General features: G+C 51.1%; 1 protein-coding gene across 3 annotated transcripts in view; it reads left to right on the top strand.

Moving 5' to 3' along the window:
- The window catches only part of nectin1b (nectin cell adhesion molecule 1b), a 557504-nt gene extending 536658 nt beyond the window's left edge, over positions 1–20846 (top strand). For 2 of the 3 annotated variants that reach the window (XM_087976315.1, XM_087976313.1), the window contains 2 exons: positions 8403–8592; positions 16410–16545. In XM_087976315.1, the coding sequence (XP_087832441.1) occupies positions 8403–8549 (147 nt within the window). In that variant the 3' untranslated portion in view covers positions 8550–8592; positions 16410–16545. Of the gene's footprint in view, positions 1–8402; positions 8593–16409 lie in introns of all 3 variants that reach the window. The other variant, XM_087976317.1, reaches the window with a different exon arrangement.
- Positions 20847–21083: the final 237 nt, after the last annotated feature.

Genomic DNA, 21083 nt, shown 5'->3' with positions numbered 1-21083 from the left:
CCCACACACTGACTCTCACTGGGGTACAGGGTCCCCCACACACTGACTCTCACTGGGGGACGGGATTCCTCACACACTGACTCTCACTGGGGTACAGGGACCCACACACACTGACTCTCACTGGGGTACAGGGACCCACACACACTGACTCTCACTGGGGTACAGGGACCCACACACACTGACTCTCACTGGGGTACAGGGACCCACACACACTGACTCTCGCTGGGGGACGGGGTTCCTCACACACTGACTCTCACTGGGGTACAGGGACCCCCACACACTGACTCTCACTGGGGTACAGGGACCCACACACACTGACTCTCACTGGGGTACAGGGACCCACACACACTGACTCTCACTGGGGTACAGGGTCCCCCCCACACACTGACTCTCACTGGGGTACAGGGCCCCCCCACACACTGACTCTCACTGGGGTACAGGGCCCCCCCCCACACACTGACTCTCACTGGGGTACAGAGTCCCCCCCACACACTGACTCTCACTGGGGTACAGAGTCCCCCCCACACACTGACTCTCACTGGGGTACAGGGTCCCCCCCACACACTGACTCTCACTGGGGTACAGGGTCCCCCCCACACACTGACTCTCACTGGGGTATGGGGCCCCCACACACACTGACTCTCACTGGGGTATGGGGCCCCCACACACACTGACTCTCACTGGGGGACAGGGTTCCCCACACACACTGACTCTCACTGGGGGACGGGGTTCCCCCCACACACTGACTCTCACTGGGGTAAAGGGTCCCCCCCACGCACTGACTCTCACTGGGGTACAGGGTCCCCCCCACACACTGACTCTCACTGGGGTACAGGGTCCCCCCCACACACTGACTCTCACTGGGGTATGGGGCCCCCACACACACTGACTCTCACTGGGGTATGGGGCCCCCACACACACTGACTCTCACTGGGGGACAGGGTTCCCCACACACACTGACTCTCACTGGGGGACGGGGTTCCCCCCACACACTGACTCTCACTGGGGTAAAGGGTCCCCCACACACACTGACTCTCACTGGGGTAAAGGGTCCCCCCCACGCACTGACTCTCACTGGGGTACAGGGTCCCCCCCACACACTGACTCTCACTGGGGTACAGGGTCCCCCCCACACACTGACTCTCACTGGGGGACGGGGTTCCCCCCACACACTGACTCTCACTGGGGTAAAGGGTCCCCCCCACACACTGACTCTCACTGGGGTACGGGGTCCACAGACACTGACTCTCACTGGGGTACAGAGTCCCCCCCACACACTGACTCTCACTGGGGTACAGGGTCCCCCACACACACTGTCTCTCACTGGGGTACGGGGTCCCACACACACTGACTCTCATTGGGGTATGGGGTCCCACACACACTGGGGTACGCGGTCCCCCACGCACTGACTCTCACTGGGGTACAGGGTCCCCCACACACACTGTCTCTCACTGGGGTACAGGGTCCCCCACACACACTGTCTCTCACTGGGGTACAGGGTCCCCCACACACACTGACTCTCACTGGGGTACAGGATCCCCCCCACACACTGACTCTCACTGGGGTACGGGGTTCCACACACACTGGGGTACGGGGTCCCCCACGCACTGACTCTCACTGGGGTACAGGGTCCCCCACACACACTGACTCTCAATGGGGTATGGGGTCCCACACACACTGGGGTACGCGGTCCCCCACGCAATGACTCTCACTGGGGTACAGGGTCCCCCACACACACTGTCTCTCACTGGGGTACAGGGTCCCCCACACACACTGTCTCTCACTGGGGTACAGGGTCCCCCACACAGACTGTCTCTCACTGGGGTACAGGGTCCCCCACACACACTGACTCTCACTGGGGTACAGGGTTCTCCACACACACTGACTCTCACTGGGGTACAGGGTCTCCCCCACACACTGACTCTCACTGGGGTACAGGGTCCCCCCCACACACTGACTCTCACTGGGGTACGGGGCCCCCACACACACTGTCTCTCACTGGGGGATGGGGTTCCCCACACACTGACTCTCACTGGGGTACGGGGTCCCCACACACACTGACTCTCACTGGGGTACAGGGACCCACACACACTGACTCTCACTGGGGTACAGGGTCCCCCCCACACGCTGACTCTCACTGGGGGACGGGGTTCCCCACACACTGACTCTCACTGGGGTACAGAGTCCCCCCCACACACTGACTCTCACTGGGGTATGGGGCCCCCACACACACTGACTCTCACTGGGGGACAGGGTTCCCCACACACACTGACTCTCACTGGGGGACGGGGTTCCCCCCACACACTGACTCTCACTGGGGTAAAGGGTCCCCCACACACACTGACTCTCACTGGGGTAAAGGGTCCCCCCCACGCACTGACTCTCACTGGGGTACAGGGTCCCCCCCACACACTGACTCTCACTGGGGTACAGGGTCCCCCCCACGCACTGACTCTCACTGGGGTACAGGGTCCCCCCCACACACTGACTCTCACTGGGGGACGGGGTTCCCCCCACACACTGACTCTCACTGGGGTAAAGGGTCCCCCCCACACACTGACTCTCACTGGGGTACAGAGTCCCCCCCACACACTGACTCTCACTGGGGTACAGGGTCCCCCACACACACTGTCTCTCACTGGGGTACGGGGTCCCACACACACTGACTCTCATTGGGGTATGGGGTCCCACACACACTGGGGTACGCGGTCCCCCACGCACTGACTCTCACTGGGGTACAGGGTCCCCCACACACACTGTCTCTCACTGGGGTACAGGGTCCCCCACACACACTGTCTCTCACTGGGGTACAGGGTCCCCCACACACACTGACTCTCACTGGGGTACAGGGTCCCCCCCACACACTGACTCTCACTGGGGTACAGAGTCCCCCCCACACACTGACTCTCACTGGGGTACAGGGACCCACACACACTGTCTCTCACTGGGGTACAGGGTCCCCCACACACACTGTCTCTCACTGGGGTACAGGGTCCCCCACACAGACTGTCTCTCACTGGGGTACAGGGTCCCCCACACACACTGACTCTCACTGGGGTACAGGGTCCCCCCCACACACTGACTCTCACTGGGGTACAGGGTCCCCCACACACACTGTCTCTCACTGGGGTACGCGGTCCCCCACGCACTGACTCTCACTGGGGTATGGGGTTCCTACACACACTGGGGTACGCGGTCCCCCACGCAATGACTCTCACTGGGGTACAGGGTCCCCCACACACACTGACTCTCACTGGGGTACAGGGTCCCCCCCACACACTGACTCTCACTGGGGTAAAGGGTCCCCCCCACACACTGACTCTCACTGGGGTACGGGGTCCACAGACACTGACTCTCACTGGGGTACAGAGTCCCCCCCACACACTGTCTCTCACTGGGGTACAGGGTCCCCCACACACACTGACTCTCACTGGGGTACAGGGTCCCCCACACACACTGTCTCTCACTGGGGTACGGGGTCCCACACACACTGACTCTCACTGGGGTATGGGGTTCCTACACACATGGGGTACGCGGTCCCCCACGCAATGACTCTCACTGGGGTACAGGGTCCCCCACACAGACTGTCTCTCACTGGGGTACAGGGTCCCCCACACACACTGTCTCTCACTGGGGTACAGGGTCCCCCACACACACTGTCTCTCACTGGGGTACAGGGTCCCCCACACAGACTGTCTCTCACTGGGGTACAGGGTCCCCCACACACACTGTCTCTCACTGGGGTACAGGGTCCCCCACACACACTGTCTCTCACTGGGGTACAGGGTCCCCCACACAGACTGTCTCTCACTGGGGTACAGGGTCCCCCACACACACTGACTCTCACTGGGGTACAGGGTCCCCCCCACACACTGACTCTCACTGGGGTACAGGGTCCCCCCCACACACTGACTCTCACTGGGGTACGGGGCCCCCACACACACTGTCTCTCACTGGGGGATGGGGTTCCCCACACACTGACTCTCACTGGGGTACGGGGTTCCCCACACACTGACTCTCACTGGGGGACGGGGTTCCCCACACACTGACTCTCACTGGGGTACAGGGTCCCCCCCCACACACTGACTCTCACTGGGGTACAGGGACCCACACACACTGACTCTCACTGGGGTACAGGGACCCACACACACTGACTCTCACTGGGGTACAGGGACCCACACACACTGACTCTCACTGGGGTACGGGGCTCCCCCACACACTGACTCTCACTGGGATACAGGGACCCCCCACACACTGACTTTCACTGGGGGACGGGGTTCCCCACACACTGACTCTCATTGGGGTACGGGGTCCCCCCCACACACTGACTCTCAGTGGGGTACAGGGACCCCCACACACACTGACTCTCACTGGGGTACGGGGTTCCACACACACTGGGGTACGCGGTCCCCCACGCACTGACTCTCACTGGGGTACAGGGTCCCCCACACACACTGTCTCTCACTGGGTACAGGGTCCCCCCCACACACTGACTCTCACTGGGGTACAGGGTCCCCCCCACACACTGTCTCTCACTGGGGTACGCGGTCCCCCACGCACTGACTCTCACTGGGGTACAGGGTCCCCCACACACACTGTCTCTCACTGGGTACAGGGTCCCCCCCACACACTGACTCTCACTGGGGTACAGGGTCCCCCCCACACACTGACTGTCACTGGGGTACGGTGTCCCCCACGCACTGACTCTCACTGGGGTACGGTGTCCCCCACACACTGACTCTCACTGGGGTACAGGGTCCCCCCCACACACTGACTCTCACTGGGGTACGGTGTCCCCCACACACTGACTCTCACTGGGGTACAGGGACCCACACACACTGACTCTCACTGGGGTACAGGGACCCACACACACTGACTCTCACTGGGGTACAGGGTCCCCCCCACACACTGACTCTCACTGGGGTACGGGGTTCCACACACACTGGGGTACGCGGTCCCCCACGCACTGACTCTCACTGGGGTACAGGGTCCCCCACACACACTGACTCTCACTGGGGTACGGGGTTCCACACACACTGGGGTACGCGGTCCCCCACGCACTGACTCTCACTGGGGTACAGGGTCCCCCACACACACTGTCTCTCACTGGGTACAGGGTCCCCCCCACACACTGACTCTCACTGGGGTACAGGGTCCCCCCCACACACTGTCTCTCACTGGGGTACGCGGTCCCCCACGCACTGACTCTCACTGGGGTACAGGGTCCCCCCCACACACTGACTGTCACTGGGGTACAGGGTCCCCCCCACACACTGACTGTCACTGGGGTACGGGGTCCCACACGCACTGACTCTCACTGGGGTACGGGGTTCCCCACACACACACTGACTCTCACAGGGGTACGGGGTTCCCCACACAGACTGACTCTCACTGGGGTACGGTGTCCCACACGCACTGACTCTCACTGGGGGGACAGGTTTCTATATCTATGAATACTTTTACTGCTGTGTCATCTTGACAATGTGTTTGTGAGAAAAACTAGCAGGAAACCAATTTTCCCTGAATTAGTTTTATTCTGTTGTACGAATTGGGACACACTGTGTTCTACCTGCACTAGTGAGATTTTTTTTCCAGATACTGTGCCCTCTTTCTGCCTCACAGAGATGCTGCTGAGGCTGCTTGTGATGGTTGTGAGTGATCTGAATGTGAGTGGGTCTGTTTATGGCGTAATCGACTCATCATTAGACTGTCTGTTCAGGGCTGCACTGTGTCGCATCCACTCTCATCAGTTTCCCGAGTCCTGGTAATCAATATCACCATTCTATCATACACGTTAATGTTCTCCCAACAATGGAAACCTTTCCCAGGCATTACAGTGAACTGATTGGAAACAGGCAGGAACTTATTTAACAGTATTGCAGGATCTTTTAACCATGACGAAACAGCATTCTAAGTATGATTTCGTCCATTGAAAGTGTACTGTTATAGAACTGTAGTCATCACAACAAACTGACAACAGAACATGAGAAATAGCAACAGGAGAAGGCCATTCAGCCCCTCACCCCTGTCATTCAATATAATGCTAGCTACCGTCTGACTCAATGCCATTTTCCTATCCAAAACCCATATTCCTTTTTGAGTGGGATATCTATGAAGCTCAGCCTTGGGCGTACTCAGTGACCGAGCATCCACAACGCTGTGGGCCAGTGCCTTCCGGAGATTCATAACCCTCTGAGTGGAAACACTTCTCCACGTCTCAACCCTAAGCAGATGATGCCTTATCATCAATGAAATCTCTGCAGCCTGGGCGGAATCAGCCTCTCAGTGTCTACCCTGTCAAACCTTTCAGAGCTTTGCTGATAGAGAAGATCTCAATCTTCAAAAGTCCAGAGGCTAAACTTCATTCTGCTCACAAGATAACTCTGTCTTGTGAAGCAATCAGTCTAGTGACCCTCACTTGCACTTTGGTTAAAGCGAGTGTATCCTTCCTTTTGTAGGAAGATTGAAATTATCCAAGATATTCCAGGTGTGGTTCCACCAACATCCTGCAGCAATAGTCCCTAACAATTGCATTCCATTGCAGGAGACATAAACACACCACTTACCTTCCTCATTGCTAGACATACTGGTGTATCAGGAGAAAGTGAGGTCTGCAGATGCTGGAGATCAGAGCTGAAAATGTGTTGCTGGAAAAGCGCAGCAGGTCAGGCAGCATCCAAGGAACTGGAGAATCGACGTTTCGGGCATTTCCTGAAGAAGGGCTTATGCCCGAAACGTCGATTCATACTGGCGTATCAGTCAGGTGGTTCTCCCAATGCAGTCAGTTCCCCTGGAGCACACCTCCTGATACGGTATTCCTTCGTGTAAACCAGAAACACAGACACCTAAGACTGGGAGAAAGAATCTTCCACAAACAGATGGGGTTTTCCTTCTGCCTTTGAGTGTGATTCGAGTTGTTTTACTGATGCCCTGATCTTGGTTACACCTTCAGATGGAATACACTGACCTGTTCAGCTTTCCTTCCATTTATGAAAAGTCAGTAAAAGACAGGGCCAGGGTTAGAATCAGAGATTTTGCGATTGTTATTTATGGACTCCTGTTGTGTTTCCTAAACTTTGGAAATGCTCTTTGAGATCCTGAGTCCAAGAAAGATGCTATATAAATTCAATCCTTTCTATAAAATTCATCCACCATAAATGCAGAGTGGTAGCAGTGATTACCACCTACAAGATGCACTGGAATAACTTACCAAGGTCCCTCTGACAGCATCATCCAAACCCACAACCACTTCCATCTAGAAGGACAAGGGCTGCAGCTACATGGGAACACCACCCCCTGCAAGTTCCCCTCCAAGCCACTCACCCTCCTGACTTGGAAATATATCGCCGTTCCTTCAAAACATCCAAGCTCCTGGAATTCCCTCCCTAAGAGCATTGTGGGTCAACCTATAGTACCTGGACTGCCACGGTTCAAGAAGGCAGCTCATCCCCACCTTCTCAAGGGGCAACTAGGGACGGCCCAGTCAGTGACCCCCCCCCACATCCTGTGAGTGAATAAAACAGATTCCCGATGGTAGCAGCAGAGAGTGCTGAGTGGTGTGAAACTAAGGGAATGCTGGGCATTCCCAATGGGATCTGGTTTCTTTTCAGTCACACAGTAATGGTCAGATTTGAATTTGTTCATTTGTTGATGTTACAGATGAAGTGACTGTTAGTTGAGTTGACTGTAATCTGGGCCTAATGCCAACTTGTATTGTATATTAGTTCACTCATTAGCAGAATGTTTACTCTTTTTAAAATATTTCTGCACAAGTTCCATTTTTTCAATTTTTTCCTCTGTTACTGACATTTTCTCCCCTTTCTTGTGTTTCCTTTCTTTCCTGGAATGCTCCCCCCCACCCCCTCTCTCTCTCCCTCTCTCCCCCTCTCACTTTCTCTCTCTCCCCCCTCCCCCTCTTTCTCTCTCTCACTTTCCCCCCTCTCTCTCTCTCTCTCTCCCTCTCTCTTTCCCCTTCTCTCTCTCTCCCTCTCTCTGCCTTTCTCCCCTCTCTTTTTCTCTCCACCCTCTGTCCCCTCTCTCTCCCCTCTCTATCTCTCTCTCTCTCCCTCTCTCTCCGTCTCTCTCTCGTTTCCTCTCTCCCCCTCTCTCTCCCCCTCTCTATATCTCTCTCTCTCTCCCCCTCTCTCTATCTCTCTCTCACCCCTCTCTCTCTCCCCTCTCTCCCCGCCTTTCCCCCCTCTCCCCCCATCTGTCTCTCTCTCTCCCCCCTTCCTCTCTTCCTGTCTCTCTTCCCCCCTTTCTGCCCCCATCCCTCTCTCTCTCCCCCCCTGTCTCCCCTCTCCCCCTCTCTCTCTACCCCCCCTCTCTCTCTCCACACCCTCTCTCTCTCCCTCTCTCTCTCTCTCTCTGTTTCCCTCTCTCTCTGCCTCCTGTCACTCTAGACCACTCCTGGTGCCAAGGACTATGACATCCAATATGCTGAGCTTGACACGACTGCTCTGGCCTCTTCACACGCCAGCCCTCGGACTTCCATTCACGCTGGTGGAGACCTTGTCGAGTATGCAACTATCCAGCCTAACTTACGCTAAAGCATGCCTTTGCAGGCTTTTCCCTCAGACCTATCACCTCCAGGTACACTTCTGCACTGCCCCCTCTTGTCCCTTTGTGTAATCTGCACACCCATGCACGCTGAGCTCTTTGTGAAGTGCTCCCCAGCTCCAGAGGGACTCCTAGTGCATGCACTGAGTGATAGACAGGACAATCGTTACTCCCACCTAACCAGAGATACCCTAATGTGTTAAAATGATGTGTCCCTAATTGAACATCCTGCATCATTGCTGGCCTGGTTGTATCCCTCATGGCATGCTGCATAACAAATGCAAGTGTTTCTGTAAATGTTTGTTCCCGGATTGTTGCAAGAATTCTATCCTTGGTTAAGGGGGTCTGGTGCAGAATGCCCGTTCCAAACTCCCCTTTCACTGAAGCATCTTGTGTGAGGGTCTCTGTCTCGGAGCAGGGTTGGTGGGGGGGGGGGGGTCAGGGAGACTTCGCCTACTCCTGAACAGGTTGTGGATGGGCAGAGAGTGCTGACACCCACATCTCACAGACAATAAAATGAAAAGGTTTTAAATGCTAGCGACACACACCTGTGCTTTGAAGGAAAAGCAGCCAATCATTGCGCCCCCTTCCCTACGGAGAGATACATTGGTGTTGGAGGCAGTCCAGGGAAGGTTCACTCACCTGACTGATAGCATTGAGGGAGTGTCTTATGAGGAGAGGTTGAGTAGATTGGGCCTGTATTTACCTCAGTTTAAAAGAATGATAGATGACCATATTGATACATTCAAGATTCTTAATAGGTTTGACAGGGTAGATATAAACAAGTTGTTTCTCCATGTGACCAGAAAACATTACGTATCTCAGAGTCAGAGGTTTCCCATTTAAGACAGAGTTAAGAAGGAACATCTCCTCCCGGGGGGGAGTGAATCTGTGGAATTCTTCAGCATAGACCCTGGGTCTATACGTGTAGTCAAGGCTGAGGTCGACAGATTTTTCATTAGTAATGGGGCGAATTGAGGGTTATAGAGAGAAAGCAGGAAAGTGGAGAGGATTATTAGATCCCACATGATCACCTTGAATGGTGGAAAAGACTCAATGGGCTGAATGGCCTGGCTCTTCTCCTCCTATGTTGTATGATCTTGTGGCACCGTCTGATGGAGCAAGACTTTTGCTGGGAAACTGTTGACAGTGAGTGAACAATTTAATAGATTAGTGGAGATTAACCCAGGCAGTTACAAAATGAGCTGCAAATGAACAGCAATATCATAGAGTCATAGAGATGTACAGCCTGGAAACAGACCCTTCGGTCCAACCCGTCCATGCTGACCAGATATCCCAATCCAGTCTGGTCCCATTTGCCAGCACCTGGCCCATATCCCTCCAAACCCTTCCTATTCATATACCCATCCAAATGCCTTTTAAATGTTGCAATTGTACCAGCCTCCACCACATCCTCTGGCAGTTCATTCCATACACGTACCACCCTCTGCGTGAAAAAGTTGCCCCTTAGGTCTCTTTTATATCTTTCCCCTCTCACCTTAAACCTATGCCTTCTAGTTCTGGATTTGCAGACCCCAGGGAAAGACTTTGTCTATTTACCCTATCCATGCCCCTCATGATTTTATAAACCTCTATAAGGTCACCCCTCATCCTCCGACGCTCCAGGGAAAACAGCCCCAGCCTGTTCAGTCTCTCCCTTTGACTCAAATACTCCTTTCCCAGCAACATCTTTGTAAATCTTTTCTGAACCCTTTCAGGTTTCATGACATCCTTCCTACAGCAGGGAAACCAGAATTACACACACTATTCCACAAGTAGCCGAACTAACGTCCTGTATAGCCACAACACTACCTCCCAACTCCTCTACGCAGTGCAACGACCAATGAAGGAAAGCATCCCAAACACCTTCTTCACCACCGTGTCTACCTGTAATTCCACTTTCAAGGAACTATGTACCCGCACTCCAAGGTCTCTTGGTTTGGCAACACTCCATCAGAACCAGTTTAGTACAGTGTGGGGGAACTGGCTGGTTACCACATTCACTCACAGTTACACATTGCAGGTGGAGCTCTGTGTCCAGTGAGAGGGACCAGGACGTTGACCTTATTCCTCCCTGATTCCTGCCTCTCCTGGAAAATGAGTGATCCCCGGACACAGTTCACACTCACTGGGAAAGCTAGTCTCGCCAGAGCAAAGAGCTGAAATGTCACAGCAGTCTCAAAAAAACAGTGTTGGGTGTGGGGGCGGTAACGGGTGCAGGGAAGATATCTGCCTCTGTTAACAGACATTCTGCTTGATAGTATTCCTGTACTGTGCAGGCATCTGAACATGGCTTCAGCCAGTGGGATGTTGATCTGTTAGTAATTTATACCCAGCTTTCCACTGTCAGCTCAGTGTCACTTCAAGGACGGTGAAGGACAAGGCTAGGGAGCACAGTGATAGTGGGAACAGGAAAGGTATGACTTAATTATAGTGACAAGGATGGGGACAATTACAGAGAGCTATCACAGTGATGCTTAAAAGCCGAACCCACAGGGACCAAGAGGAGACACAAGTTTGCAAAGCAACTGACAGGTGTAGGAGTAACTGAGGCTGTGTCTGACAGCTCCTGCTGAAGGGAATGCTCCTTCAGCTGCTGAGAATGGTAACACAGCAATCACATGGCACCACTCCCTCAGGTCAGCACGACTGCACAGTACAATCCCATAACCCTCCAGCACCTGTGTGACAAATGGCTGCAGGTCTCCACAGTATCCGTGGAAAATCAGACCACAAGCCCTGTCATGGCAGAGAACTGGAACTCAGAGAGATCGGAATTAGAACATCGAACAGTACAGCACAGGAACAGGCCCTTCAGCCCTCCATGTTGTGCCAAACATGACGCCTAATTCAACTAATCTCTTCCACCTGCCTTATGTCCATATCCGAGCTGAAAATGTGTTGCTGGAAAAGCGCAGCAGGTCAGGCAGCATCCAAGGAGCAGGAGAATCGACGTTTCGGGCATGAGCCCTTGTTCAGGAATGAGGAAAGTGTGTCCAGGAGGCTAAGATAAAAGATAGGGAGGAGGGACTTGTGGGAGGGGCGTTGGAAATGCGATAGGTGGAGGGAGGTCAAGGTGAGGGTGAAAGCCCAGAGTGGGGGTGGGGGCGGAGAGGTCAGGAAGAAGATTGCAGGTTAGGAAGGCGGTGCTGAGTTCGAGGGATTTGACTGAGACAGGGTGGGGGGAGGGGAAATGAGGAAACTGGAGAAATCTGAGTTCATCCCTTGTGGTTGGAGGGTTCCTAGGCGGAAGATGAGGCGGTCTTCCTCCAACCATCGTGTTGCTATGGTCTGGCGATGGAGGAGTCCAAGGACCTGCATGTCCTTGGTGGAGTGGGAGGGGGAGTTGAAGTGTTGAGCCATGGGGTGGATGGGTTGGTTGGTCCGGGTGTCCCAGAGGTGTTCTCTGAAACGTTCCGCAAGTAGGCGGCCTGTCTCCCCAATATAGAGGAGGCCACATCGGGTGCAGCAGATGCAATAAATGATGTGTGTGGAGGTGCAGGTGAATTTGTGGCGGATATGGAAGGATCCCTTGGGGCCTTGGAGGGAAGTGAAGGGGGAGGTGTGGGCGCAAGTTTTGCATTTCTTGCGGTTGCAGGGGAAGTGCCGGGAGTGGAGGTTGGGTTGGTGGGGGGTGTAGACCTGACGAGGGAATCACGGAGGGAGTAGTCTTTTTGGAATGCTGATAGGGGTGGGGAGGGAAATATATCCCTGGTGGTGGGGTCCGTTTGGAGGTGGCGGAAATGATGGCGGATGATACGCTGTATATGGAGATTGGTGGGGTGGTAGGTGAGGACGGGGTTCTGTCCTGGTGGCGGTTGGAGGGGCGGGGTTCAAGGGCGGAGGAGCGGGAAGTGGAGGAGATGCAGTGGAGGGTATCGTCGATCACGTCTGGGGGAAATTGCGGTCTTTGAAGAAGGAGGCCATCTGGGTTGTACAGTATTGGAACTGGGAGCAGATGCAGCGGAGACGAAGGAATTGGGAATATGGGATGGCGTTTTTACAGGGGGCAGGGTGGGTGGAGGTGTAGTCTAGGTAGCTGTGGGAGTCGGTCAGTTTATAGTAAATGTCCGTGTTGATTCGGTCGCCCGAGATAGAAATGGAAAGGTCTAGGAAGGGGAGGGAGGAGTCTGAGACAGTCCAGGTGAATTTGAGGTCGGGGTGGAAGGTGTTGGTAAAGTGGATGAACTGTTCAACCTCCTCGTGGGAGCATGAGGCAGCGCCGATACGGTAATCGATGTAGCGGAGGAAAAGGTGGGGTGTGGTGCCAGTGTAGCTGCGGAAGATGGATTGTTCCACATACCCTACGAAGAGGCAGGCATAGCTGGGGCCCATGCAGGTGCCCATGGCTACTCCTTTGGTTTGGAGGAAGTGGGAGGATTGGAAAGAGAAGTTGTTCAGGGTGAGGACCAGTTCAGTCAGTCGAAGGAGGGTGTCAGTGGAAGGGTACTGGTTGGTACGGCGGGAAAGGAAGAAGCGGAGGGCTTTGAGTCCTTCGTGATGGGGGATGGAGGTGTACAGGGACTGGATGTCCATGGTGAAGATAAGGCGTTGGGGACTGGGGTAGCGAAAATCATGGAGGAGGTGGAGGGCGTGGGTGGTGTCCTGAACGTAGGTGGGGAGTTCTTGGACTAAGGGGGACAGGACCGTGTCGAGGTATGCGGAGATGAGTTCGATGGGGCAGGAGCAGGCTGAGACAATGGGTCGGCCGGGGCAGTCAGGTTTGTGGATTTTGGGCAGGAGGTAGAAGCGGGCGGTGCGGGGTTGTGGGACTATGAGGTTGGAGGCGGTGGATGGGAGGTCCCCCGAGGTGATGAGGTTATGGATGGTCTGGGAGATGATGGTTTGGTGGTGGGAGGTGGGGTCATGGTCAAGGGGGCAGTAGGAGGAGGTGTCCGCGAGCTGGCGTTTGGCCTCAGCGGTGTAAAGGTCGGTGCGCCAAACTACTACTGCGCCTCCCTTGTCTGCCGGTTTGATGGTGAGGTTGGGGTTGGGGTTGTCCATATCCCTCAATATTCATGTACTTACCTAAAAGTCCCTGAGGGAATCAGGGAGAACCAGCAAGGAAATGGTCAACCCCTGAGCAGCTTCTGAAGTGGAAATGAGTCACAGGAATTGAGTTTTCGGGAGAGGTACAAACTGTTCAGGAAAGGCTATCAGGTTCAGAATGTGGGGTTCCCTCTATAGCAGCAGGCTCATTAGGAACAGCAGGAAAACTTGTGATCCCAAATCATCAAAGTTACTTCAAATCAGAAAAGAAATCAATTCTTGATAGAAATGAGACAGAGAGAATGCTCAGACTTTTTAAAGTAGCCTGGAATATTTTCGGATTTTGGACTGATATCTGCAAGATCCTCAAAGGAATTCTCAGACTTTGTATTACTCAAACCACACTGAGAAAGCATTGATCTCTCACCAGCTCGCATGCAGACTAATACCTAATTAAACACTGCTGTTAAGTGTGTTACAGAAACAGACACCAAACAGGATCACCCTATTGCAGCGTAATTGTCATTTCACATGTTGATCTCCCCCTTTCTGTTTCTCAGTGCTGCAGCGAATTGATTTTTTTATTCATCCATGGGAAGAGGGTGTCACTGGCTAAGCCAGCATTTATTGGCCATCCCTAATTTCCCAGAAGGCAGTTAAAGTCAATCACATTGCTATGGGTCTGGAGTCACATGTAGGCCAGACCAGGTAAGGTTGGCATTTTCGTTCCCTAAAAGTCATTAGTATCCATACAGTGTGGAAACAGGCCCTTTGGCCCTACAAGTCCACACTGACCCATTCCCCAACCTTATATTTATCCCTGACTCATGCACCTAACTGACACATCCCTGAATACAATGGACAACTTAGCATGGCCAATCCACCCCAACCTGCACATGTTTGGACTGTGGGAGGAAACCCATGCAGACACGGGGAGAATGTGCAAACTCCTCACAAATAGTCACCAGGTAGGTTTTTCCAACAATTGTCAATGGATACATGGCCATCATTAGACTCTTAATTCCAGATTTTACTGAGTTCAAATTACATCATCTACTGAGGTGGGTTTCGAACCTGGGTCCCTAAAACCTTACCTGGGTTTCTGGATTAACAGTCTAGTGATAATACTACTGAGCCATCGCCTTCCATTGATTTGTAATCTTTGCCAAAGTTAAGATCAGCAATTAATTGCCTGGTCCGTTGATATTGGGGAATCTACACAGTAGTGACTGGTTGGGTTCACAGATACAGCAGACTCCACACTAATCGTATATATGCTAAAAGAGCTGAGCTTAGCTCTGGCTCTGACTGGGAATTAGCCCAGCATCCTCCTGTTCCGTGAATGTCTGTGGTCTGGTCAGTAAACACACTGAGAAGGTGCTGAATTCAGTACCTTGGAGAAAGGCAGCCATCAGCCACACCCACCCATCATGATTCAATCGTCACTGTGACCAGTTGGTTCTCTCTACCTCCACTCCTCCTCACCCACACCCACCAAAAGAGAGTGAGGAGCAGAGGGAGAAAGTGATGAGGCAAGCGAGGAGGAGATGTTTGTTGGGGATTTCCAGAGCCCAGACTATGGAAGGCACAGCCAACTTTGGAGCAACTAAAATTGGAGGTTAACAAGAGGTCAGCAGTGAAAGAGAGCAGAGGGCTCAGCGTGTTGCTGAGCTGGAGGAACATGTACAGATACACAGGGTGAGGTCAGGCAGGCACTGGGAAATGAAAGCAGCATTTTGAGGTTACAGCAGAACACGAGCAATCATCACCATTGTCCCAGGGAACCATTGGGCTGCTGTCTCATTGCTGAGAGATGGCTGGTGGTGAGTTTAACCTGAGGTTCACCATGTCTCAGGTCAGGGCAGAGGTTGGGAAAGCAGCACCTTCACAGTAACCTCAGCTGATACAGGTATTGAACCCACACTGTCGGCATCAGTCTCCATCACAAACCAGCCATCCAAGCTAACCGTGCAATGACCATGTGTGGAGAGTGAGTAAGAGATAGTCTGGTTACTTTAGCTTCTATTGGGTGCATTTACTGGCTTTGCAATTCCCAAAAAGTACATGTGTCTCTGTGGCATGCCTGTGTGTGTATATGTGTGTATGCACACGTTTGTGTGTGTATATGTGTCTCTGTTCATGTCTGTGTATGTGTATATGTGTGTATGCACACGTTTGTGTGTGTATATGTGTCTCTGTTCATGTCTGTGTATGTGTATATGTGTGTATGCCAGTATGTGTATATCGGTGTGTCTCTGTTGAAGCAAATTACTGTAGAAAACAACAAATCACAGCGAGTCAGACAGCATCCATGTATAATTGTTTCTGTACGTGTGTCCTTGTGCATCTGTGTTTGTGTGTCTTTGTATCTGTATGTGTGTCTGTGTTTGTCCCTGTCTGCATCTGTGTATGTGTCTGTGTGCGTGTATATCTGCATATCTGTATACCTGTGTCTGTGCATCTATGTCTGCATGTGTGTGTGTATACCTCTGTGTGTATGTCTATGTCTGTGTGTGTGTGTGTATATCCATGTGTGCGCATGTGTCTGTATGTATGTACCTCTGTCTGTGTTTGTCTGTGTGTGAGTATCTCTGTGTGAGTGTGTCTGTGTCTGTGTCTGTGTCTGAGAGAGAGAATACATGTGAACTCAGACACATGAACAGTGGATGAGTTCAGTGCTCCACTTGCTTGTGAAGACTGGAGATGAGGAAGGGTGCCACCCAGCTGGCTTCCATCCCAGTGAGGGACAGCCGGGCCACTACAACAATGTTATTGATGGCTCTCTGCTGCTAGGTTTCTCAAAGTTCAACACAAAGCTGATTGTGAAATGTTTTTAGACCTGTGTGTTTTTATCTCCGCAGTACAATGGGAACCGCTATGAAGAATTATCAGATGAGGATGAATACGTGAGTGGCCAGCGCGATTACCATGATGACTATTTGGAGCAACTCCACCCTATTTATAATCAGTTATCGTACAGACCGCCCGACATTCCTCGCCACCCCAACTCCTCCCACAGATACCCCCAGCCTGGGTCTCGGGCCCCTTATATTCTCCCGAAGGAACAGTATGTCTAAATGACCAGCAGTGACCATCAGCACACTGTCCAGCAACTCCAAACCCCGCCTTCAGAGACAGTGGCCAGGGAAGCTGCTTAACCCTTTGTTAACCAACAGCAATGGACGTTTTGTTTCACTCCCTGCGATGATACATGGGGTGCACACACACAGGGCACAGACGGTTCGAATGTGCTGGTTTGGAAAGGGTTAATGCCCTGACTTGGAACAGGAAAGTCAAAGGGGAACACTGAGAAGGCGGAGCAGCCTGGACCCTGGGTGATAGTCATAGAGTCATAGAGATATACAGCACAGAAACAGACCCTTTGGTCCAACTCGTCCATGCTGACCAGCTATCCCAAGTGCTGTCGAACTGACCCGATCAGGAATTGTTAGCCGCTCAGATACTGCTGCATGCTCCAGGGTGGGGGAATGAGGGAGGGGTGGGGTGGGTGGGGACAATGTTGGAAGTTGTTAGTGGCGTTTGATATTGTTTTTGTGCAAGTGATGGTGGGTATACAATGCTGCCGCTGCCGCTGTGTTTGATGCACTGAATCCAAGTCTTTATCTCCATTCAGGACCCCTTCTGCTTTGCAAGCCTGGTCTTTCGTTATCATTGCCCCTTGACCCCCCCGGCTGATCAATAACCAGCGAGACTCTCTGTCAATCGTGAGCAGTGGATCCCCAGTGTCCAAGACCAGCCTCTTCTCTCATTGGCTGCTTATCCCCATGTTGCCATGATGGTTGGCCAATGGCAGAGAGTGTTGCTTATGTGTGTGACCAGTGCGATGCCTCCTTTTGAAGGTAGATCCTCCTCCAGGATGGACCCTTCCGGACGTGCGGGTTCCTGAGACTTCAGACTGGGCTGGGAAATTTGCAACCCATAGCCTAGACCCCCCCCTCCTCTTTACCCAACCATACAGTACCTTTCAAATTCAGACAGTCTGTGCACAAAGGAGGGCTGGGAGTCGGAGGGTTTAACACCCTACAGATTGGGTAGAAATTGACCCTCTAACAGTTGTAAGAGTTCAGTCAAAAACTGAAACCTACAACTTTATTCAGAAAGCAAATCAATAAAAATGACGCGTCACTATCATTCACCTTGGAACTGTCTGAAGGATGGGACAGATGTGGGTGCTGGGGACTGGGGACTGGGTGAGGTGTTGTCTAAAGGTCAAAAGGCAGAAAGGAATCAAGGAAATGAGAAACCTAGGAGTAGTAACAGCCCCTTATATAACCTGGGACATTTTTTAATCACAGAGGTTGCATAGAACCTGTCAGTTACAAGCTCCCCGAGGATAACAGAACAAATACTTTTTCAGTTTCACTTGATCCTGTTGTGAAGCCTCGGGTTGCAGCTCCCGAAATCTAATGTCTGGCCAGAGCATTGAACACATTGCCACTGAAGCTAAATGCGATTCTGCCCTCAGCCATCAACTCAGCTAGGATTTGCTGGTTAGTGAGCAGGAGTCCTGACTAATGTCCCCTTCCTCCTTCACGCAGGGACTCAGGCTAACTTCAGGGCGGTGACTATTGGCCTCAGGTGAGGGGGAGGAGGCAGTGGCCTAGTCATATTCTCACTGGGCTGTTAATCCAGAGACCAGGTAATGCTCTGGGGACCTGGGTTTCAATCCCCCCATGGCAGGTGGTGGAACGTGAATTCAATAAAAATCTGGAATTAACAATCATGAATCGATTGTGAGAAAAACCCATCTGGTTCACTGATGTCCTTCAGGCAGGGAAACTGCCATCCTTACCTGGCCTGGCCAATACATGACTCTCAACCCACAGCAATGTGGTTGGCTAGGGCAATGCAGGATGGACAGTAAGTGCTGGCCTAGCCTCTGATGCGCCATCCCATGAATGAATAACAAAAACGCAGAGAATCCTGCATTCACCAAAGAGTCAAGGTGGAGGCAAATATCTCTCTGCAGTGTAAAACTCAGGAGCACGTTGGACAATGTTGGAGCACTTTGAAAGAATTATTTTAGTGATGGAAGAATGCTCTGTATAGAATTGTTGATATAATAGTTTATAGTCTAATGATCCCAACTGGATTTTTATTTTAAAGCAAGTGTCCCTTGTTATATAAAAACTAAGGATTAATTAAGAGATAATCTTGAACCAAGCTGGTAGGGAGATAGCATGTGATTGTTATAAGAACCCAGAGACTGGCATTAGTTAGAATCTGCTTCTTTTGCCTCTCCATGAGGCCAGCTCTGCTTTAGCTAAACAATGATTCCACTGTTTTTGTTTTTAACAACTTAGAAATGATCATCATGAGGATCTTCGCAAGGAATGCTTTTCTTTAATCCCCTTCCCATTCCCTCCCAATCTCCAAAATCCCATCCCTTTTACTCTAATAAAAATGTCAATGTTACTGTTAAACTGGGGTAGAATTTCCAATTCACCAAATTTCTCCCAAATTCTTCCAAATTTCTCCCATAGTGTTGGAGTGAATCAATCCAATCCCCATCTATTCCCAGCATTGGGGTGGAATTCCAATATTCCAGGTACGTTGACTCCCTCAGAAAAATTCCAATGGACCAAATCCATTTCGTCTCCCTTAGGATGGGATGTCCAATTTCTATTGTTGCACTATGATATCTGAGGCCTGCACAGCGTAGATTACACGAAACATGTTTTTCAGGATGGAAGCACTATTTCAAATTTCAGCTTTAAGGACAGGTAAAATGACAAGCCATTTACCCAAAATATAAAATGTCTCCTGGATTCTGGCTGGGTTTTTTTTGTGTCGTAGTGCAGGTATTCGATCTTAGCTTCAAGATCTTTGAATCTCAACATCAGTAAAATCACCGAGATGGAATGGGAATTAGAATACACGCACTCAGTCTCCAAAGGAACCAAAGTTTCAGCCAGAAATTGTGTGCAGAAAATGTACTTCGTAAACATGCTCCACTATGCATCGCCAGACTGGACCAGAGCCTACAAAAGAGCTAAGCACATGAATCCGCACTAAACAGCGAGAGGAGGTTTGAAAACAGTAAGGCAAGTCTGGAAAACAGGGAAAGAGCACTGGGTTATTCCTAACGCCATGGCATACTGTGGCACTGTACTTGTGATGGTTCAGTGACCTTTCTTTAGTCCTGAATTATGTCCCTGTGTAGTTCCATTTGCAAAAGCCAATCTGTAAACATTAGGGTCCTAGAAATCCCTAAAAATACAACCTCACACCAACAGCAGAGAATCCAGTGAGAGAGGAGAAATTTAATTCTCAAACAGCTGACCAGTTTCCATGAATAACATTGATGTCGGGCCATGGACCATGGTTAGTTAAGGCCGATGTTTGAGAGGAGGATAACTTTCATCCACAATTTCCGTAACAGCTAAGCCAATATTGAACTGGATGAAGGGAGGGATGGGCATTAAAAATGAATCACTTTGATTGCAGAACATTCCGATCAGTTTCTGAACGCGATGCAGTCAGATTGAGAATGAGCTCCAAAACATTCGCCTTCCATTGTTCCAGCCACGCACTTATCTTCCACATTGGCTGCGTTTTCTGTTCTGTTTCGGAGATTTACTGCTGTGCCTAGTGGGACAACATTGTACAGGCTCCATTAAAGATTAGCACAGCATCCCTACCACAAACAGGTAGAAACCAGCCCCACCACATGGTGCAGGGACTGTATTACACAGTGAGCTCACAACAGGCTCCTACCCCTGGCAATTGCTGACACACGGTGAGGTGGGCGGGGGGGGGAGTCAGAGTCTCTAACACTGCCTTTATTAAACTCCCTGGGGCTTGATTCTATCAAAAGTTCAGTAAAATGTCCCATTTAGTGATCAAACAACAATTAGTGTTTGTATAATATTGTTATTGATCACAATTCGGTTCTGTATTGTATTATTGATCATATAACAATGTTATTGACTGAAAAGTATGTTTATTGATCACATAATGCCCTGGTTATTGATCACTTGATATAGCTTCTTTAAACACTTGGTTAAATGTTGAAAACAATTGCATTTCTCTCTTGTTTTATTCAATGTAATTGATTGGATTAATTGGAGGATCCTGTCCCTTGTTATGAGACCTGTAAAGTTCAGCAGTTCAACTCAATGTCACACGCTGTTCTCAACCTCATGTACTGCAAATGTGTTTTAATAATTTGAGTATTCAGTGTCTTTTACATTTTTTGGATGCATGTCTGCTGTAAAATGAATCCTGTATATTTTGAATGATGATTTTTTTTGTAGAAGTACAAAGACAAATTGGAACTCCTCTGTCCTTTTAATCTACATTACATTTATAATCTACATTACATTTATAATTCACATTACATTTATAATTCACATTACATTTATAATTCACATTACATTCCTTCAGAATCAGATTCCAGTAATTGCAGGCTTCAGATTTTCAGGTGCAAATGTTTGTGGTTTCATCAAACAGATGATGACAATGTGACAGTGCATATCACCAACAAATTACATCAGGAGTGCCACTGTATGCTG

This window comes from Chiloscyllium plagiosum, unplaced genomic scaffold, assembly GCF_037043375.1.
Source record: "Chiloscyllium plagiosum isolate Xiang-an unplaced genomic scaffold, Cpla_swu_hap1 HiC_scaffold_29, whole genome shotgun sequence".
Classification (NCBI taxonomy): domain Eukaryota; kingdom Metazoa; phylum Chordata; class Chondrichthyes; order Orectolobiformes; family Hemiscylliidae; genus Chiloscyllium; species Chiloscyllium plagiosum.
This window is presented reverse-complemented; position numbering and strand designations above follow the sequence as displayed.